General features: G+C 42.8%; 1 protein-coding gene and 1 long non-coding RNA gene across 4 annotated transcripts in view; one reads left to right on the top strand and one right to left on the bottom strand.

The window, feature by feature from the left end:
• The window catches only part of LOC126066067 (uncharacterized), a 32,970-nt gene extending 17,992 nt beyond the window's left edge, over nucleotides 1–14,978 (top strand). For both annotated transcript variants that reach the window (XR_007514998.1, XR_007514997.1), the window contains exons 4-5: nucleotides 8,952–9,119; nucleotides 10,901–14,978. This is a non-coding gene — a long non-coding RNA (uncharacterized LOC126066067). The remainder of the gene's footprint in view (nucleotides 1–8,951; nucleotides 9,120–10,900) is intronic.
• The window catches only part of THBS4 (thrombospondin 4), a 48,637-nt gene that overhangs the window by 3,926 nt on the left and 22,249 nt on the right, over nucleotides 1–22,462 (bottom strand). Inside the window, exons 4-19 of one of the 2 annotated variants that reach the window (XM_049866735.1) lie at nucleotides 21,375–21,483; nucleotides 20,625–20,725; nucleotides 20,245–20,296; nucleotides 19,816–20,027; nucleotides 18,035–18,172; nucleotides 15,233–15,301; nucleotides 11,183–11,335; nucleotides 8,879–8,983; nucleotides 8,216–8,323; nucleotides 7,744–7,903; nucleotides 6,050–6,168; nucleotides 5,107–5,159; nucleotides 2,316–2,509; nucleotides 1,127–1,305; nucleotides 417–465; nucleotides 121–317 (exon numbers count right to left, since the gene is read on the bottom strand). In XM_049866735.1, the coding sequence (XP_049722692.1) occupies nucleotides 121–317; nucleotides 417–465; nucleotides 1,127–1,305; nucleotides 2,316–2,509; nucleotides 5,107–5,159; nucleotides 6,050–6,168; nucleotides 7,744–7,903; nucleotides 8,216–8,323; nucleotides 8,879–8,983; nucleotides 11,183–11,335; nucleotides 15,233–15,301; nucleotides 18,035–18,172; nucleotides 19,816–20,027; nucleotides 20,245–20,296; nucleotides 20,625–20,725; nucleotides 21,375–21,483 (1,998 nt within the window). The remainder of the gene's footprint in view (nucleotides 1–120; nucleotides 318–416; nucleotides 466–1,126; nucleotides 1,306–2,315; nucleotides 2,510–5,106; nucleotides 5,160–6,049; nucleotides 6,169–7,743; nucleotides 7,904–8,215; nucleotides 8,324–8,878; nucleotides 8,984–11,182; nucleotides 11,336–15,232; nucleotides 15,302–18,034; nucleotides 18,173–19,815; nucleotides 20,028–20,244; nucleotides 20,297–20,624; nucleotides 20,726–21,374; nucleotides 21,484–22,462) is intronic. The other variant, XM_049866743.1, reaches the window with a different exon arrangement.

Here is a 22,462-nt window from a genome sequence, read left to right as displayed (position 1 = left end):
CTTGACTTGAACGTTAGCATCGATGAATCAATTTCTTAGATAAATTAACTGCTACAGAATTTAAAAGAAGGAGGGTAAAGGGCCCAGAGAAAGAGATGAGTGGCTTCAAACCACCAATACCTTGAGTTGAATGCCAGGTTCTGCAACTGCCCGGAATGGGGTGGCTTGCCAATAGGTCTGCTCTGTCTGCTTCCACATGACTACATAGAAGCTAGAGCTATCTTGGTAACCAAAGATAAAGCCAGCGTAGTCATCATCTGTCTGGGTGTTTACATGGAAGGTCCCTTCAAAGTCAACTCCATTAAAAGCTGTATACCCTGTAGAGATCACAATAAGATTAGAAAAATAGACAAGCTACCTGAGTATCAGAAAAGAGTGAATTCTACTTGGAGTGGTGACTGAGACCCTGGACATACCCACTGCCAGGCCGGGATCGCTGTTCATGGTCTGCACAATCTCCATTCCCTGCAGAGAGGTGAGGGAGAGGGGGCTGAGTAAACTCATGGGAGCCCAGACACCATGATGAGTGGTTAGTGATGTCTGACCTCCACATACATATGTTATGGGAGTAACTACTCAACCCTGTTCTGTGCCTGAAGAAAGCATACGACACTACTTGTAAAGAAGGTAAAAAAAAACCACAAAGTTGAAATAATTTTGTTAAAACTGTCACTTAAGCTGATTCAATAAACCCTTAATTGGGGAATTTATAGTTCTAATAAAAGTGACTTTCTGTGTGACTCTGGAAAGTCTTCTAAGCCTCTTCGTGCCTTCCTTTCTTAGTTACACAGCGAGGAAGACACTGTGGGAGGCAGTCTATGGGAGAAATTAGGAGCATGGGCTCTGGACTCAGGCTGCCTGCTTCCAACTCCACCTACCTCTGCCAGCAGTGCTACCATGAGCAAGACATTTAGCTTTTCATGACTTGATTCTATCATCTGTAAAATGGGGATACTGAAAGCACTTGGTCATAGGACCACTGTGAGGAATAAATGAGATGTAGAACTGTGCCTGGCTCACAGTCAACACCTTTGAAATGTCACCCACTGCTATCATAGGAATCCCTGTTGAGATGCAAATCTGAGCTGTTGGCTGGGCTGGGACCTGCCAATGGTGCGATACTGACCTGGTTCAGAACCACCCAATTGGGATCGATCTGGGCATCCCCTTCAGGATCCAGGACCACAGTCTGGTAAGCCCTGAAGTCAGTCAAGGTGACCTCTGCATTCTCAGGGCAGACATCAATCCGATCAATGACTTGGTCTTGGTCAAAGTCTGTCTCACAGATATCTCCCACCCCGTCACCTGAATGGGGTGGAGAAAGAGGACAGGAGCTCAGTAATGCCAATACCTTCCACCACTCCTGGACAGAGAAGGAGGCTGGACATGGAACAGATGAAAGGCCCAAGTTCCCACCTCCAGAGCTACAATTTTCAGCCAGCACTGGTAAAGGAGGCCTGGGATCAATAATGTCAGAGCTGACCCTGGGCTCTGTCCTGGAGTCCTTGTGATGGGGTGACTAGACCAGCTCTCAGAAGACCCCCAGGGTTTCTTGTAGGATTAATTTAACAGTTGCCCTCCACTCTGTCCCCAGGAAGTTCTTTTTATTATGTAAGTTGAGTTCACCAACTGGTGGATCTTCAGCCTAACCTTACATAAGCTAAACTGTGTAGCACTTCCTGGACTATAATGTGTGCAAAGAAAGGAAGTTACTATTGTCACCAGAATATCTCTAAGTCAGACACTTCTGGTGGGCCTGGGCAGAATCTGGCCTGTAAGCATGTTTTGTTCAGCTGACATGATGGTTTTAAAACATCTGCATTTGTGTAGCTTTGGGTGGGCATGCCCCCTGTTTGCCATAGTCCCCACTACTTCCTGCTGTCTCCTATCTGGCTTAGTGCACATTTCCAAACCTGCCTAAGCCATTGGCTGCTGTGCCCTTCTCTCTCTCCTGCTCCTCCTTTTCTGGGACTCCCAATGAAAGGAGCCAGTAAGAGGGTAGAGCCACTCTCCAAGCCCCTCAGGGTCTGAGCTGTTAGCAGGTGGCTTCTTTCCTGCCCCTTGTGATCTCATGCTAGGGCTTTCCAGGAAGATGCAAAGCAGTTCTTCTCTGACAGAACTGGAGACTTGTGTTCTGGCAGACATCTACTGTCCATGGGCTGCTGCTGCTCAGAGGAGCTGGCTTTGGGGATGCAGCCAATCAGAGGTGGGGAAGGTCGGGTGGCTCCGAATTGGTATTCTGGGAGAGGCATGCCATTGTGTGTTTGGCTGAATGTGCCCAGGGTCCCACACGGCCCTGGACTGAGCCTGCTTACGGTTGCTATCCTCCTGGGCTGGATTGGGGACCAGCCGGCAGTTGTCTGGTCCTGGAGGCACCACGTCCGGTATTCCGTCATTGTCATCATCATCATCACACTCGTCACCAATGCCGTCCTTATCAGTGTCCAGTTGGGCACTGTTAATGACGGTGGGGCAGTTGTCTGTGCTGTCCTGGTGCCCATCTCCATCACTGTGGGAGAAAGGAGAATTCCTGGTTCAGCAGAGGGCATGAAGAGTCAGGTTCTTGGAGAGGAGACTTTATGTGGGGGTTTTAACCAGACTTTGGTCTCTTATCAAACTCACTGGGGTCATTTTCTTAGATAAGGCTGTCTGTAGGCCTCAGAGACAATCTTCCCACCTCTTCAGTCTGTTGAAACAAGTAGGTCATTTCCTACTCACAATGCTCAGGGTCTCCTTCTGTGATTTCTCTGACCAGATGTTCCTATCATTCCCTGAGGACGATTAGATGGTATCTGACTCAGAGAACTTGTGAAGGAACATCGTGAGGGCCTGTGGAGCCAGATGGCCTCGGTTTAAATCTTGGCTAGGTCACTTACCAGCATGTGACCACAGGCATGACACATGACCTCTCTATGGCTCAGTGTCCTCATGTGTAAAATGTGGATAATAATAGTACCTACCTCACAGGGCTGTTATGAAGATTAAATTATTAAAATTATTAAAATTTTATGTAATAAATTTTAACATATGGAAAGTACTTCCTAAGTGCCTGGCTCTTAGGAGCTCTGTGGTGTTTCCTTTTCTCTTATTCTTCATACTACCTGGTCAGTGGACCCAATAAGGATTCAGACCTGAATGCTATGGGAAAAACGGCAATGAGAATAGTGTTGCTCCTTCCTGAGAGGTGAGGATGTAGGTTAGGCTCAGCCTTAGTCTACATGACTTCTCAGAGCTTCATTCTCTGCCCACCTGACTTTTCTTCTTTCCAGGACTGAGGATGAGTCTGCCCTATCTCCCAGAGGTCTCCCTGAGTTGGCTGGGGCCTGCTATAGCTATTCAGGATCAGAGTGGATACTCCTCTCACTGTGCTCCCACCTATTCTGGACCTGGAGCTGCCGCTATACCCTCCAGGAATGGAAAGCAGGAGGAAGCAAGGACCGGTCTATGTCTTTCAGGCCGTGCTTCCTAGATGGCTATAGAGGGAAAGAAAGTGAGGCTAACCTGGAGAAGCAGAAGATGAAATGGCTCAAACAGCAAGATTCCAATGCACATGGCAGGGCTATTTTTTTGGAACAGAAGATTGAGCTACTTCCATTGGCAGCCATTCTATAGTCCTGGACGTTTTTATGTAAAAACAAGCAGTTCCCATCTTCTCCCCAAGGTTCAAATTTGTGGGAATTAAAATGCAGCAGAATGAGTCATTTGTTTTAGGCAAATATCTAGAGGCTAGTGGGATAGGATATTTTAGAAATTACTGTAAAAACTAACCAGAGTACACGATGACCTGAGACAGGGAACATTCTTGATGTATATCATTTAGTGCAATTGTCAGTGTACCAGCCCCAGGAAGGGAGAGGGACATCCTACATCAGACTCTGTTGCTGACTTGCCCCTCCTGGCACTATAATAATGACGACAACACAGCACTACTTTCTGGATATCACCTGAGGGTCAGCTCTGTGCTGGGAGCTTTATCCACATTATCTTTCATTTTCATCATGACCTGTGAGATGTATTTAATTATCTCCACTTTGCAGATGAAGAAATTGAGACTCTGAGAGATTGAGAAATATGTTTAAGTTCACCTAGTTAGCATGTATTTTGTAGTTAGGACACCGAGCATAATGAAAAATATTGTGTGTGCAAATGCCACTTGGCACTTTATAGAACTGTCCTTGAGCAAGATTTGGATAGAGAACTGGTGTCTGCAGGGCAACCTCTGACCTAGGTATTAGAAGAGACGGTCTATCTCTTCCTGCTGCTTTGCCTTCTAGAGTCCTTTCCCTCTCTCATCCCTGTACTGATGGCCCCTGTGAGAATCCTTAAGGAGATGAAAGGTTTAGAGCCTTGGATTGCAGGTGCCTCTCGGGCAGAGTTGCACATGTCTACATCTTTGGTGATGTTCCTTCAGCCCCTGATGCAACTCTGTGTCCTAATGTAGAACCTGGCCCATGCTGGGCTAGGAGGTTGACAAAATCCATTTGCACAGAACAATTCCACTCAAATAAAGGAAATTGGAAAAACTTCTAAGGACAATGAAATCTCAGAGCTCCTTCAGCAAATTTACAGCCTTCTATTTTGGGATGATAGTGAAGCTTTCTGGAGCTGAAAGGATATAACAGTAAAATAGCTAATATTTTTTTGAGCACTACCTAGGTAACAGAAACTCTAATAAGTACCTTTCATGGATTCATTCATTTTTACAACAGTCCTATGAGATAGATCCTATTGTTATCCCCATTTTACAGATGAGAAAATTGAGGCACAGAGAGATTAGATAACTTGCCTAAGGTAAGCTGGCTAGTCCATGAAGGATCTGGGATTTATATCTGGCTTTCTCATTCCCAAGCCTCTCTCGGAAGGATGATGCTCTACTTCTCCTATAATAGAACCTTACTTGCTAGAGTGCCTAGTGGCCCATTCTGACACTATCACTCTCTATTTAGAACTTTCAGGAAGGTATGACAACTCTAATCACAGGCAAGGCTATTTTCCCAACAGCAGCTTAATCCACCCAGAGAAATCCAAAGCATGTTAGCAGCAGAAAGCTAAAATTCTCTCTACATTTTCCCATCTGGCTCTGTGCAGCTGGGAGACAGGCCATACCTGTCCTGGTTGGTGTCACAGGAGTCCCCAACCAGATCATTATCCACATCAGACTGCAAAAAGAACAGAACATATCATCATTTATTCCTGAGCCTGCACGCACAGAATGCTCCAGAGAAGGCAGACCTGGCCCCATCATCCCTGGATCTCAGGAATCATTTCTCTAGAACTGGGCGGTGTAAAACTGCAAAAGGACAACACCATATTGGTGTAGGCACAATGCTGAATTTTCAGAAAAGCCTTCTAAAATATCAAGCTACATGGATGGGCTGCCTACACACCAGATGAGGTGATTGGGAAAGGGCGCCAGGGTAGCATGGTGGCAGGTGGGGATGTGGAACTCCGGCACGGGTCGGAAGGGAGCCAGCCACAGGCACTGGGACATTACAAATTGATTTTGCTTTGCTTCTCCATTTGGGAATTTAGCCAGAATGGTGGATGAGTCATGGAGGGCGACAATGACTCCCCTTTTTCAGGGCTTTAAAAATAAATGACACATCATACCCAGTTATCCCAATGGCAGGGGGGAGTGAGAAAGGAATCTCAACATGTTGCTGATTGAACTTAATCAGAAATGTCTATACATGGCTGTGTAGGGGTTTGGGGACTGAAGTGACATGAGGCTCCCAATGGTTAATGTCCATGTTCCAATTTCCTTTCAGCAGAGTAAACCTGTTTGGTGCATTCTTAAGCTCATATTGCAAACCTCATAGGCATTCTTCAGCCAGTGATATTAACTCAAGACCTCAGAGCTCCTCTAGTGTTCTTCCCATCCTCTCCAGCCTAAGGCATGTGGCTTCACCTCCCCTGCTCTGTTAGGTAAGGGGCAGCAGCAGAGAAATGGGCTGATGGGCTATGCTGTGTTTTCTAGACAATGGTCTTAAACTGGCCTTTGCGTGGGGAAGTTCAGCCTAGAGTGTAAACTCCCCTCTATCCTACTTACCTGGTTAGGGTTGCTGACATCAGGACAACTGTCACAGGCATCTCCCACACCATCATTGTCCTTGTCCTGTTGGTCGCGATTGGAAACTTTCGGGCAGTTGTCCAAAATGTTTTTTATTCCTGTGAGAAAGGAATACAATCCGGGATCGGGTGAATGTCACAGATAGGTGTGGAAGATACTGACCTCGAGGTGCTGTGTAGAGAAGACCTATACACAGGCATGTGGTGAGATCCTTCTGACTGGGCCATCATCACATAGCCAATACCTTTCTAGAGCAGTTATCTGGAGCAACTTCAAAGGATGGATTCTGGAAGACTGAAAATTGAACAGCTTTCTGAGGCATTTATCCATTGAATTATAATTTGTCTAAGATGTCAAGGGCTATCACAGCAACCAGATGAGCTGGCCCTGGAGAGGGAGTACCTTGTGGGGGTTGGAGCTGGGATTGGGACCCCAGGGCTCAGGGCAATGGTGTGTTGGAGCCAGCTTGGACTGGCTCATGAGGGCCCATTGTGCAACTCTCTTCCCAAATCCATGCTCAATAATGTCATATTGGTGACTTGAAATCAGCTATGATAGGAAATTGAGAAATATTATGGCAAATGCTCTTTTTTGGTTATTTCATAGAGTTGGTTTACTAGCACAGCACTGGATCTGGATCATTAGTAGGGCTCATAGAAAGTGAAGTGAGGTTATATTTTAGGGAGGTATGGATATCCTGGAGGTCCCTGAGTGGCACAAGCAGTTTACTACTGGCTGCTAACCTAAAGGTTGCAGTTTGAACACACCACAGAAGAAAGACCTAGAGGTCTTCTTCCCTAAAGATTATAGCCAAGAAAACCCTATGGAGCAGTTCTACTGTGTAACACATGAGGTAGCCATGAGTCAGAATCAACTCAGTAGCAATGGGTTTAGTTTGGATATTCTGGAGTGCTGTGTTTGTGTGTGCGTATGGGAGTACATTTCTGAAAGGATCTTTCTTCAAGGCCCTGTGATGTGATATGTTTTTTAGAAGCCATCAGAGCCCAGTCTATATGGTAATGATAGCCTTCTATATGCTACAGAAACTATACTGGAACAAATGTCCTCCCTTGAGCCCCATGGGACTCCAGGGTCAGTGAGAGCTATGCTCTAGGGAGTGCCGTTCCCAGACATCCCAATATGAGGTCCCTGGAGTGGAGGACACTGGAGCTGTGCAATACAGCCGCCACCCTGCCTCCAGAGCCCTCCCCCAGAACAGCAGGGCATGTCCAAGTCTCCTGGGAAATGCCTGATTGTTCAGGAGGAGCCTGACCCAGAGGGTGTAGTCTGTGATTCTGCTTAAGACCCCCTAGTTTGAGTCTCCATTTCCAGATCTCTAACATGTGAAAAGGGTGGTGGGAAAGTCAGGAGATGTATAAACTGGGAAACCAAATGCTTTACAAAGACACAGCCCCAATCAGACACTACTTGAAGTGATTCTTACAAAGCTTCAGGCAATGCTAGAGTCCCAGAAATATCTAGGGCTATTAAATGGGAATGGGCTGTGGAGTGTCCTTCCATAGAAACCTAGGGCTCTCCAGATAGAGGCCTCATTGAACACCCAGGGCTAGAAGGCCCTCCAAGTCAATAAATCTATTCCTATCCCCAATAGAGAACAATGTCAAAAGGACAAAAGAATCCCAAGCAAAAGGCAAAATGCAAGACAAACCCACCATCTCCATCCATGTCATCATCACAGGCATCCCCTTTTCCGTCCCCATCAGTGTCTTTCTGGTCATTATTTAGGACAGTCCTGCAGTTATCACAAGCATCTCCAAAGATATCTTTATCACTGTTCCTTTGGTCCACATTGTGAGTCAGGACACAGTTATCCTAAAAGATTGGAAGACTGAACATTTATTCAGACTTTTACTGAATCCCTACTACGTGCCACGCCCTGTGACAGATTCTGGACAATCCTTACCTTCCCCATTGTTATGTGATGTCAGAACTCCTGAGACCCAAGTTTGTCAGTTTTATATTGTAAACATTTGTGAACCTTAGTATAAAAAGTTGCAATGCTCTGAGAGCGCAGGTATGGAAATTAACATTCGGGATGATTAACAGCAATCGTTGGCTTCACAAGCTTTCTTCCATCTTCGTTGGCATGTGGCCATTCAAAGCCCCTCCCAGGAAAGCAGGTACCTGCTCATTCAGGACCCCGTCTCCATCAGCATCCTCATCACAAGCATCTCCAATGCCATCTCTGTCTGCATCTTCTTGACCAGAATTTGGTACATACTTGCAGTTATCCTAAGTTAGGAAGCACAGCTTAGAACGACATCCTACATGTGTCTTAAGTCAAAAAGTATTTCTAATCTCAAGACTGAGGCACTGGTCCTTCAGTGGTAGAATTCTTGCTTTCCACGCAGAAGACCTGAGTTCAATTCCAGGCCAATGCACCTCATGTGTAGCCACCACCTGTCTGTCAGTGGAAGCTTTTGTGTTACTATGATGCCGAACAGGTTTCAGCAGAGCTTCCAGACTAACACAGACTACACAGAAAGGCCTGGTAATCTACTTCTGAAAATCAGCCAACAAAAACCTTATGGAACTGATCATGGGTGGCACAGAACGGGGCAGTGTTTTGTACCATGAGTTGGGGGCCAACTCAACAGCAGCTAACAACAACCTCAAGACTGATTGTAGCTGCCTGGCTTTATTATTGATGGCTATTTTGCTTCCGTTAAGACATAGCTACTTTAAAAATGCAATTTCAGATGGGACCTGCAGAGCCTCTCCCCATATAAGATGTGGGTTTTGAAATCCACAGTATTTTTTTTTTTTTTTTGTATTTGTCCTCCTCACCTTCTTGCAGTTTCTGGTAGAGCATGGTAGTTCTTCATCCGGGTAACTGTCAATGTCCACATCCTTTCCACAGATATAACCATCACCAGCCCAACCGACTCCACACTGTGAATGGAAAACCCATCAGAGGCTTGGGAAGCAGAGCCTGGCGGGAGGCAGACAGCGGACAAGGACCTCTGCTCATATGGGTCCATCTCCAGAGTCCCCAGAGGGATGGCCTGGTACCAGGCAGCCTTGTTGGGTGGGATTTTAAAACTATTTAATTGTACCTGAGTATCAAATAGTTCAAAATGTACAAAGTACAAAGGGATATGTAGTGAAAACTTCCCTTCTCAGCCCTGCTGTCTTGGCTCCGGCAATCAATTCTCAGGTATACATGCTTTCAAAGATATTCTAGGCATAGCCAAGTGAATACACAGACATTCTTTTCTTCCTTTTGTTTTTTTACACAATTGGTGGTACATACATACATACTATGTGGTTCTTTGCTTTTTTTTTTAGTTAACATTATAGCTTGGACATCTCCCACCTAAGGAAGGTGGCAGAAGGGCACATGGAGGGGGGAGTCGAAGGGGAGGGGATGTTGACCTGTGAAAGGAGGTGAAAGGAGAGAGGAGGGAAAAGGTCTGAGAAACAGAGGCAGGGCCAAGGGAAAACAAATCTTACAAGAGGATGTTAAATTTCTTGGCCTCTCTAATCAAAATAAGGTGCTTTCAGAGCAGTGACTGCCCATCCAAATCATCTGTGCTCTCCTGCAGAGGACTTACAAGGCAGGATGCCAAAGACATCCCTCCCCATAATTATCCCCGCTGGCCGCCATTGCTTCAGCAGGGCCTGTAGAGGGCCTGGAAAGCTCAGCCATGAGATACAGCCTTTGATTCATTTTAATGAGGAAAAAATTTCCTCTAGGAACGAAGACTTTTTAATGAGCCATTTTCTGGCAGGTTAAATTATTTTAGTAGTCACATGAAGTTTATTAATCCCTTACCATCTGTCGTTAGGCCTTATTACAAATTCAAAAACATATTAAGAATCCCATCACCCACCACCCCAGGGAAGACGACAATTTATTCACAGAAAACAGGGATTTGTGTATATTTGCTTCTCAATGACTTTTTTTTTCTCCTTAATAAAGATGCCTAATTTACGAGAATTAGGGAAATTATTGGGATTTTATTCCCGCCTCTTACACAGCTCCTTCCTTCATCCTGACCTGTTATAGAATATCTGGATTGCCAGGGATAGCCAATGTTGTTATATCTATTTCTTTTTCAATTTTTTTTTTTTTCCTATTTGAGAAGTGATATGCTCATTGTAGAAAATTTTGCAGGCACACACATAATGAAGGCTAAGTTTAAAGTATAAAGCAGAGGGTACGAGTCTCCTAGAATCCATCCTGCCACCCAGAGGTGATCACTGTGAGCCTATGAATTGTAGACTCCTGTGCTGAGGGCCTGGTTCCCAGGGAAGGGAGGAGACGAGAAGGGAGGAGGAGTTAAGAGGCTGAAGTCTGCTGATTTCTCAGTGTCTAGAATCCAAGAGGACTCTGGAGCCTGGGATTTGGAGAATAGATGTAAGGAATAACCGCTTCACCCCCTGCACAAAGGGCCCACTAACATACCCGATGTAAGACCCATATCAGGCCAATATGGCTCTCCTCCCAGCCTCTTTCTCCCCATACCTCCTCCCCAGATAGGGCTCTGGGGCTAGGAAATGCATAAGAAAGGTGCTCACTTGCTGAGTTGAATGGCCCTCATCCACTCCTAGTTCACCTGTGGCAGACAGATAGTTTCTCTCTGAGTGCTTATGACAGCCCCCTACCTCTCCACTGTGACCTGCCTCCAATAGTATTAGGCTAGATTTTTAAACTGGAAGTCTTAACGGTGAGGCTAGTTAAAAATGACAGCACATATGGCTAGTAAGTCGTACAAAGAAGTAGACAGGACAGGAGAAGGAGGGAAAGGAGGGAGGGAGGATCCTTCACCTCCTTGCTGCTCACTTCTTGGATTTTTTTCTCAAAAGGTTCTTGGGAGCTGGGGTTCCACCTGGAAAAATCATCATTGAGGTGTTCAAGTGGGGTGTTAATTCATGACCAAGAGGGAAAGAAGAGGCAGCTGATGACTAGATGTACTTCAGATTGCTCCTCCAAACTCAGGTGACCTGTCACTGTTACATTCTGTGTTCATTTTGACCGCCATGTTTTCATTTTGAGTACTGTTACCCTGAGATAAGTGGGAACTGGTGAGGGGTCGGTGTTTATAATGGAAAAGGAAAAACGATAAAGCAAGTAAGCAAACAACTTACCACACATGTCACATCCCCCTGCTTCTCTTCAACGCACTGTGCATTCACACTGCAAGGGTTCAGTTCTGGATTTCTGCAGCTTCTTTCTGCTTTGCATCCTCTTGTCTGATCACCAGTGTATCCTGACTTACAAGGCCCACAGCGATAAGATCCCTGCAAGGAGCAATGATAAGATGATGGGCCAAGCACTCAAAACAGTGAGTAAAGGTACTGTTCTTGTGTTTATTTTGATATGTACTAGATAATTCCAGGATTAAGTGAGATCCACGCTTTCCTCCCTGTTCATTGTATATCTTATAAAATCGTGTGAATATTGGTTGAAAACACTATCAGAGTGGAAGCTGCAACAGTCCATGTAGACCATGAAGGAATAGAAAGGAAAGCAGAAGAAGGCTAGATGGCGAACTTTTACTTGCCAGCTCCATTGTGGGGGCCATAAGGAGAAAGGGCCAAAATCTGCAATGAGTCCTAGGAGGTAGAGTGAGAGGGTTTACTCCGGGGACAAGGGCAATGATTTGATTAAAAAGCAAGTGTTTTTTAAAAAGAAATTTTTAATATTCATTTGGCTCCTTATAGTTAAGTGATAAAGGATCAGATACACACGGAAGTGTTGTTGGCCAGCGTTGAGAATTGTTGTAGAGGTGGCTGCTGTGGAAGAAACTTAGCAGATGAGCTGTCAGCCCCATGGTGGTTACACTTTTAGGGCCAGGATGATTCTTTTATTTATTTTTTAAAACAGTTTCATGGAGATAAAATTTATATACATGAAGTTCACTGTTTAAAGCATACTACCCAATGATTTTAGTCACTGATGACCTCTTAAATGCCACGTCTAAAGGATGGTTTCCAATGATCTTCCTTGATCTATCAACCTCATCCTACATTTGTCAGCTTTCTCCTCTTCTTGGTTTCTGCTCCTTTTCCTTTTCCTCCTCCCTCATTTTGGGGTTCCCAGGATTTCTATCCACTGCCTATCTTTCTTTTCCCTGGTTGGCTTCAGTTATTACCTTTATGCCAATGTCTCCTGACATTGCTTTCTCCTGAGCTCCAGACCCATGAATTCTACTGCCTGCTAGGAGTTTCCACTTATATGTCCCACAGGTGCCTGTCTCCCTGGATAGCCACACCATCTCTCCAGCCACCCAATCTAAGAGCCATCCTTGGTCCTTCTTGTTCCTTCACTGTACCCCCCTCACACACTTTTGAATTAATCATCAAATACTGACAATTTACATCTTAAAAACTCCCCCAGCCCACCCACCACCCTAGCTCATCCCCACTACCATGATCATTACTCATCCATTGTCCCTGGTCTTCTGGTTTCCCACAATAGGCTCCTAATTGGTCTGCCTCTAGCTATCTTGCCTTCCTCAAATCCATTGTCCACAAGACTTTTAGGGAAACCTGGCTGAGATGAAAAGTTAACCCTGTTGTTCCCTTGCTTAAAACCTTTCCCTTTGACTTTCCATAGTCCATGCAGCCTCTCTCAACTGGTCCCCTAAGAGAAGTAAGCACTAAAGCCTGGTCTAAAGCATCCTTTTTATGTAATGAATTTACATAAATTATAAATTAATGGATTCATCATGTACCATCTTCTGGAGAATTGAGAACATAGTATCTCAAAATAATTTTCTGTAGCACTTAATTCTTTCCAGGAACCCCTGCTGAAAGAGTTTGGGAGAGCCCCAAAGGTCTTAAGGTGATATCTACCATAAGGAAGTTCCCCAAGGACACAGATTTTTGTTTTGTTCATGCTCAATTTCCAGAGCCTAGAACAGTGCCTGGCTCAGAATAAGTACTCAATAAACATATAAGGAATGAAGGAAGGAATTCAAGAGCTTTCAAGCTTGACTGTACAGCACCATTTATTTTCACCTTTTACACTACATATTACACTTTAGCAACAACACTAAACTGTTCCAGTTTTGCTGAACATGCCATATTGATCTTCGTATCATTTGCCTGTGAGTAAATAAGAGGGAAGACTATGATTTATTCATTTTTATATTGCTAGGTGCCTAGCTCAGAGCTTGGCACAAAGAAGCCATTTACTGTTCACAGAACTGAATTATGCTGAATAATTTTGTGAGAAAGGATGAAAACAGAAGGCATCATGTCAGGACTTTCATATGAGTCATTTATTCTTCTCTATTTAGAAATCACCTCTTAGGACCACCACAGACAGTTGTGCAGGTTGTACACTGCCCTTCTATAGACTGCAACATAAATGCAGCCCCTTCCACTTGTTCAGTGCATTATCTGCACAACAGTTTGTGGTCATCTTGCCTCACACATAGAGGTCATAAGAGACCTCATCCCTGTTCTAAAGGCCCTAAGGGACAACTCTAAGTACTAAATCTACTTAGCTTTTATTAACTGTTTTTATCTGCTGCTTTACATTCATTGCAATTACTTTCTTTTGCATTAAGAAACAATAAAAAAAACGAAAACCAGTTGCCGTTGGGTCTAACCTCTGACTCACGGTGACTCCGTATGCGTCAGAGTAGAACTGTGCTCCACAGGACTTTCAACGGCTGATTTTTCAGAAGTAGATCACCAGGTCTTTGTTTTGAGGCACCTCCGTGTGGGCTCAAATTGCCACCCTTTTGGTTAAGTGAGTTTGTTAACTATATACACCGTGTAGTGACTAAGAAAAAATAAATTCCTATATACCCTAGGCAGTCCAGAGTAGTGGCTAAGAACAAGGGCTTTGAACTGGTTGGCTCTGGTTCAAACCCATGCTGAGAATCTGCATTTCTAACAAGTTCCCAGGCAATGCTAACGCAGTAGAGCAGTGGTTCTCAAAATTGAATATACCTAAGAATCACCTGGGGATCTTGTTAAATTTTGAACCAGAATTAACTGATTTGAAGCCCTGCTAATAACAGAGCCTCTGTAGCCAGACTGGAAGTCTTATGAGATGTGTGACTTTAGCCTAGCTATTTAACTTTTCTGTGCCTCAGCTTCTTCAACTATAAAATGGGGGAAGTAATAGTGCCTATTCATAGGGTTATTGTGAGTATTAAACTAAGTGGCTTGATATTTGTAAAATGCTTTTACATACAAGGAAACTAGGAACCTAGAGATTAAATAACATTCCCAGGGATATCAAACTCATACATGTAATCAATAGTTCTTTTGTTGATGGTTAATTTTGCTACAGAAACCCTGATTGTGTAGTGGTTAAGAGCTACAGCTGCTACCCAAACGATCGGCAGTCCGAATCTACCAGGGGCTCCTTGGAAACCCTATGGGGCAGTCCTACTCTGTCCTATATCGACTCGACGGCAATGGGTTTGGTTCTGGTGGTTTGGTTAACTTTGTTAACATCTTTCATCTTGCAAACAGTTGACAGGAATTTTCAGACATAAACCTACTTCTGAATATTTAAATTATAAACTCCCTAAGTGCTAAGCAGAGTCCCTGGGTGGTGCAAATGGTTAAGTGCTTGACCATCAGCCAAAAGGTTGGTGGTTCGAACCCACAGAGGCAACTTGGAAGAAACCCTTGGCAATCTGTTTCCAAAAGGTCTTAAAAATCCTGTGAAGTAGTTCTAGACTGCAGACAGGGGTTTGCCATGAGTCAGACAGCAACAAACAGCAAGTCCTACATGTTGCAACTTAATAAAAATGACTTCTGAAAAGTTTTATGAAAATAAAGAATACCATTTGGAGATCATATAGTCACCAGCAAAATGCTTATTCTGGAATACTGAACTATTAATATAAACTAATTAGCTTTTCACATTTTTTAAACACAAGGATGATAATGACATTTTATTCAATAAATACTTATCTAAGAGCTCAATGTTGCAACTTTGATAAAAAATAAAGAACTTGGTATTTACAAAATTACTGGCATATGAAAAATTAAATTACTTAAAAAATTTACTCATATAAAAACCTGTGTTTCAGCACAAGCTTTTATCCTTATTCCGCAAATCAAATATATTATCCCCATGTATTCTACATGTGTTTTGGGGTTATGATCTATACATCTGTTTTAATAACTGATCCTGCTTAGAGAACAGGAGCTATGAGAAATACTTACCAAAGTGTTAATACAGATAGAGTTGAGAACGCATGCTCCATTTCGACACTCATCAATATCAGTACAGATCTAGTGCAGAAAAGTTTAAGAGAAACTTTGTTAAAAAAGAAATATGAATAAACTTTCCTTTGTTGTGATATTTTTGTGTGAAGTAGAGACATACAGAATTTCAGGTAGAATGGTAATCTGAGGGTCATTTTAGTCCCTGCTTTTGTACCAGTCTGTACTCAATCCCATTTCAAAAGATAGCTGCCTATGTAGTAATTAAAGTCATTCAGAAAAGATCACTTCTACAGTTACTCTGTCCTAGAGCCATTTTAGTCAAGAAAATTCTTTCCTGCTTGGGATTCAATGTACTCCATTTATCTGAGGATTCCTATTTTTCATCAATTTTCAAAATATTTCAGCTTCCCAATCTTGTCCTGTTTTTTTCTATTCTCTTTGGAACTACCATTAGACAAACATTGGACTTTCTCATTACTATCTCCTGTTGACTCTCAACCTCTCATTCATTAACGTCTCATTCATATTTTCTACATCTTTATCTCTCTGTGCTGTATTTTGGATGATTTCCTTAGACTCATCTTCCAGTTTATGAAGTCCCTGTTAGCTGTGTCTAATCTGTCTTGCCCATATAATGAGTTTTAAATTTCAATGGTTTTATATATATATATATATATATATTTTTTTTTTCCATTGATAAAGTTTTATTTGGCTTTTTTAAAAAACTTGCCCCCCCCATATTGCTCTATGCTTAATCCATTTTAAATTATTTTATATTTATCACATCTCCTCATAGTAGTTTCTTCGTATAAACTGCCATTTCTGTTTATGAGGTTATCCTTAGTGGTGCTTCTTTTGCCTATGGACATTCCATTGGCCCTGCGTTTTAAAGTGTTCTTACAAACTGGTGTGGCTTTGGCTTTAGCCAGAGCCCTGGGGATTTTACTACTCCAGGGCTGGTTTTTGTGTTAATATTTTGGCTTGTGTTTCTACATCGTGTGTGTAACATAGATTTGGACCTCACAAATGTATGTGGTGAAAGCTTGAAGCTTTGATATATTGTGGACGATTTTCATTTTTGTCAACCATATCCCAAAGGTAAAGTCTAGCTTCCTTATTGTTTCTTGGGGCTAGAAAAGTTTTTCTAGTTTTGTTTTAATGGATAGGGAATTTTTTTTTATTATTATGATAAAATGTATATAACAAAATTTGCCATTTGACTCATTTTAAACGTATAATTCAGTACCATTAATTACATGACAATGTGTACAACCATCACCACCACCTATTTCTAAAAGTTTTTCATCACCCCAAACAGAAACTCTGTACTCGTTAAACAGTAACTCTTCATTGTCCCCTCCCCCAGTCCCTGGTAACCTCTAACCTACTTTCTGACTCCATGAACTTGCAATTGGGTAACTTTTTTGAGGCTCCTCGTTTTACTCAGGGGTCTTAGGTCTTTCTAAAGGTCCAAGACTACAACTTCTGTATCCACATAGGTATTAACACTCCAGATCTCCACTTGTAGGATCTGTATTCAGCTCCCACCTCCTATGAGTTGCTGTGGGATCAGCTTCCCCTCATAGCTTTGGCTTTGAGTTTCCTCTTTGTTTCTGGAAACTACACAGTTCCCTCTATTTCTTTTGATCTTGGCAATGCATGTAAATTTGTTGTTAAATTTTAGCAAGGTGACCCTCCTCTACTTTAGTCTGCCATATTGCTGGAAATCCATCAGGAAGTGCTCTTACTAGCTTACATAAAACCAAAACCAAACCCATTACCACTGAGTCTATTTCAACTCATAGTGGCCCTATAGGACACAGTAGAACTGCCCCCTAGGGTTTCCAAGGAGCAGCTGGTGGATTCAAACTGCCAACCTTTTGGTTAGCAGCTGAGCTCTTAACCACTGCACCACCAGGGCTCCAGCTTACATAAAGCATCTTCTATTTCATTTTGTCTGTTTTCCTTGGTCTAGTCTCAGATACTTTGTTTTTAGAGGAGATGAAGAAAAACTTTATGTCATTACTCTAATGGCTTCTTGTCATTCCTATATGTTTAGCTTGCCTCTCTTTTCTAGTCTAAAAAATGATGCCCTCTAGACTCCTTTGATAGGCAACTAGGAAATAATGAACCCCTTCCCTTCTTCAAAGCTAATAACTTCCCTAAGGTTGTAAAATATATTTATAGGCCGACTATTTTTAAGAGCTGAAAACATCAAAAAGAATTTCACAGTCATTCAGTTAAATAACGACCAGGATCTAGTAGAACACTTGGAAATAAATGGAGACCGTCATGAAGTACTCAAGTGCTTTATGACAATTTATAGCTTATATAAGAATAAGGGTAGATTTCCTCAGGGTATTATTTCTATTCTTGAAATCCTCTCATCTCTAAAACAGCTACTGATTGTCAACAATGACTCCGTGAAAGTGACCTAATTTTGTAAAGCATTTGTTTACCTGATCCTCAAGTTACTTCTGCAAAAGAAAGTGTTCAGTGGCTATCAGTAAAATAAGCCTGAAATGATTCTACCTATTCAGTATTACCCCGTCTACTGTTTTTCTGGTGATACTCTATTATTCCAGTTTAACAGCTTCCTCCCATCTAGGTTTATGAACATATATCCTCATAAATGAGTTGAAAAATTGCCTAATTTGTCTGTTGTACATCCTGACATTCAATATGGTGTCGACTGCTCAAGTAGGTAAAAGGTTATACTTGAAGAGGTAGAAATCAACCGAAATTGTTCTGTCCATAATTAAGAAAAAAAAAAACAGGAAAACTGTAACTTCAGCCCACCTGCTTGTTTGACTTGGCAAAAGTGATTCCAACACCCTGCACCACGGGCCCTGTGAATCCCACTGGGCAGGCATCACATCTGAAGCCAGGAGCCAAGTTCACACAGCGCACACCAGGGTAGCAGGGATGGTATTTGCACTGTAGATAAAAAAAAGTTCAAAGTCTTCAGCCACATGGGTAGTACACTGGCAAACTTTCATTTATCTGTTTGCATATGGTTATTATTCCACTTAATTATTAATATTATTATGTTTTGTGGAAGAGATGAGAAAAGGGAATAAAGGTTTCCAATTCCAGAGTTGTGCCTTGAGTCCCTGGCCCACACATTCTGGCTTGTGTTTCTGCATCATCTGTGTAACATAACTATTTTGCTGTATGACAGAATAATGGCACATCCATGTTGAAAGCGTCTTTAATACTAACCAGCCTACCTCCAATGTAAGATCCTTGGTATTCTAACTAAATTTTAAAATCTCTGTGAGAGGATAGTTCTCCTAAACCACATGCTATCTGTTTGTTAGTTGAATCCAAAGGCATCATTGAACCAACTACTCAAATGAAGAGGCTTCAGGAAAATAAAGCAAGGAAGCTGTTTCTTCAATAAGATTTGATCCATCAGAATTTGTCCCAGTGTTCATGCCCTATGAAGTCCATGGCTATTCCAAGGCTTCCAGAGTTCAGCAGAATGGTTATGATATTCTTTTTTTTTTTTAACCACCTCAACTAATGTAAAAAACATAACCATTTCCTGCCCTTTCAAAAAGAGGAAAATTCCAGCTTGCTGATAAAAACCAGATGTAGTACTATGAAACGTGTACAGATGTTTCTTCAATTGAGGGATTGCTAGAGACCATCTTAATTGCTTACTAGCTGGAGAAATAATCAGTGAAGTATTGGCCAGGAACCACAGGGGTCCTGTGGGTGTCAGGGTGTGCCTAGGCTCCCTGCATTCTCCTCTCATCTCCATGTCTCCTCCCAGCCTCTGTCTGGCTGAGTGGGAGGGGAAAGATGCATCCTGGTGGCAGCCTCGCTACCTGCTGTGGAGGCCGCTTTGGGACTGGACGAATGACTGGCTTAACTATGTGTCCTGGAACAATTTCCTTCTGAGGCTCTGCCGGCCAGTCAAACAGCCTGTACTTGCTGTATGTGTCTGTCTGGTTCCATCCCTGGGCACTCTTTGTTACTCACAGGTTTATAGAACCCCCTAACAGGTCTTGTTGGTGTGGGATTCCCCTCTGCTCTTCTATTTTAGGAAGCCTGAAGAAATCAGTTGTAACACTTGAAGTATACCTTTCCAACAGGGTCCCCCCCTTTTTATATTTGCAAAGGCATAGAAAGAGCAAAATTGTAACACAGACTGTACACAGAGAAGTAATCAATGCAGATGTTAAAGTGTAAAGTGGAAATCTTAGCATCCTATCAATGTGGACCAGTAGAACAGCTGGAAACACCGAGATCTCCCCATCCACGTTTCATGCTCCCTTCCTCCCACTGCTCTTGTGTTTCATGGTCTGAAAGGAAGTAGTTTTATTTTCCCTGGGGGACAACTGAAAAACCAAACCAGACCCGTTGCCGTTGAGTAGATTCTGACTCATAGTGACTCTGTAGGACAGCGTAGAATGGCCCCACAGGGTTTCCAAGGAGCGCCTGGTGGATTGGAACTGTTGACCTTTATGATTAGCAGCCATAGATAGCTCTTAACCACTATGCCACCAGGGTTTATAAGCTATAGGATGTGGAAGATACTTAGGTAGCCCCTACCTATCTAATTTAACTTTTACCTCATCAATATCAGAACAGGTGATTCCGTTTCCTGTGTAGCCCACGGGGCAGGGCCCACACTGAAAGCCATCTCTTGTATCAGTGCATTGGACGCCTCGGAAACATGAGTTTGGGCCACACCGGCGCACAGGGGATGTTGGGGATGTGGGGGGTGCTGGGGGTGCAGGGGGCACCAGTGTGTTTGGGGTTGGAGCCTGAACGCTGAGAGGACCTAGAGAAAAATAATAGTTCATAGACTTATTCGCAACCAGAAAAATATACCTGATACCAAATAAAATTTGTGTTCCCGCCAAACTTCTCTTCCCTTCCCTCCAGCTCTGAGCTGACCCTCCAGAAACCGCAGTCAATGCAGCCTCACTCAAGGCACTTCATCAGTCTGTGTCCACTCACTTGACTCCGAATGAAGCAGTTACTAGAAAAGCACTTACCACAAGCCTGGCATTCAGCTATGGTGTTTCGCAAAAATGATGTTTCCTTGACCTTTAGAGATGGGAAGGGGGAATAAAAAAGACTGAAAAGAAGTACATGACATATAATGCAGAAATAAAAGAATCCGTGTGTAGCTATCCATGCAACACTTCTTAGAGTAGAGCTGGAAGCAGCCTTTGATACGTTTATCACAAGCTTGTCCTCCATTTCCAGAGCCTTCTAGCAAATCTCTGGAGTAGCGGGCAGTATGAGGCTGTCTGAGGTCTGGATCAGGTTCTTCTCCTTGCCTCTGAGAGCCTGCAACTCTATCCCACCAGCGGATACAAAGAACTGCTCTGATAAGACCGGGGCTTTTCCGATGATACGTCCTGTTTGTTACCTGTTGTCTTAGAAGATCCTTCACCTCTGCCAGTAGGTGGTTCAGTTGTGTCATTTGCCCCAAGAACTGCCGATTAAAGTCCCCTGTAGAAATAGCAAAACCTAAGGAGCATTCAATGATTAACAGTGACTCAAGAACAAATGATTCCTCCAGAGAATCATCATGACAAGATGATTCAAAAACCCAGGGCATCTGAATTTAACTAGGGATCATCTGTCTAATTCACCTAAAAAATAATGATCCCAGTGATGATGCCCAGTTGTAACCAGTTGTCATCGAGTCGACTCCAACTCCAGGTGACCCCGCATGTCAGGGTAGAACTGTGCTCCATAGAGGTTTCAGTGGCTGATTTTTGGGAAGTAGATCACTAGGTCTTTCTTTTGAGATGCCCCTGGGTAGGCTTGAACCTTTAACCTTTGGATTAGCAGCTAAACGCTTAACTGTTTACACCACCCAGGGACTCCAGGTGCAATGAAAATATTCTCTGTCCTGGACTTTGGAACAAGAGCCTGACTTTTTTTGTAAATTTTTTCTAGCATTTTATTATAAAGATTTTCAAACATGCAGCAAAATTGAAAGAGTTTTACAGTGAACACACCCATATATCCACTGTAGAGCCTGACTTTTGTAAATACATCCTGTTGGGTTATTCTGCTGACAGCTACCTTTTGGTATGGGGACCCAGCCCATTTAGGGCTCTGGAGATTGTGTTGCAGAAGGGGTATAAACTTTCCTGGACCCTGCACCCACCTGTGTTTGTGGTGGCCAGTGGCTCACTCTGCTGCAGGAAGCAGTCTTGCAGGCTGGCCACCTGGATCAGTGAGCCTCTCACCACCAGCTTCAGCTCTTCCAAAAAGTCCTGGAAGAAATCGTATTCATACCACACGTTGCTGACACTGTTGAAAAGCAAGCATACTTGCATATTCTGCATACAGTTTTCATAATAGAGTAGCCTTGTATATTTGGACTCTGATGTCTTACATAATTTTGTGGGTTCACATTTTTCCTAACACCTACCAGGCCTTTGGATGGAAACAAATATGGAAATGGCAATAACCTAGGAGAATGCTGGCATTCAACTTGGCCTAGAGTTCATAAATATAGCTGAGAAAAAGGAAGGCTGTTTTTCTTCATGGTAAATGAGTTATTTCATGGCAGGAGCCACTTATGAATTACCTGGAATTTGTTTACGGAGTTTAGGCTGCAATAAAGAAGATATTGATCCCAATTTTAAAAAGTGATGTTTTTAGGATGTTTTGGCTCCAAATCTTGGAAAAACCTCTGATTTTTCTTGGGTTACAAGAACTAGTAAACAGTATATTCTATCATTATTAGGTCGTGGGAACATATGTATACATTATTGGTTAATATCACCCTTTTTTTGTTAGTTGCAAAATCAATTTCCTCACCCCTTTATTTTGCAACTTACACTTATTTTTATTATAGATATACACAATTGAAAAAGTTTATATAACTGTCAACATAAAGTCATCATTCTTATTTTAGAAATGAGCATGCTAAGGATTTTCAGAAGAATTCTACTTTTTAATTTAACTAAGTTAAGATATATGCAACAGTGCGACACTTGGTTTGTAACAAATATTAACTTGGACATCAGGCTGTAAGCTCCACGGAGGCAGGGCTGTGACTGGTTGTTCCCCATGGTCTCCCTAATGTCAAGTATGTGCCTGACACATAGCCAAGAACCAAACCAAACCCATTGCTGTCGAGTCAATTCCAACTCATAATGACCATATAGGACAGAGTAGAACTGCCCCATTGGGTTTTCAAGGCTGTAAATCTTTACGGAAGCAGATTGCTACATCTTTACATGGAGC

Source organism: Elephas maximus, chromosome 2 (genome assembly GCF_024166365.1).
Source record: "Elephas maximus indicus isolate mEleMax1 chromosome 2, mEleMax1 primary haplotype, whole genome shotgun sequence".
Taxonomy (NCBI): Eukaryota; Metazoa; Chordata; class Mammalia; order Proboscidea; family Elephantidae; genus Elephas; species Elephas maximus.
The sequence above is the reverse complement of the archived record's forward strand: the minus strand, read 5'-3'. Positions and strand labels throughout refer to the sequence as shown.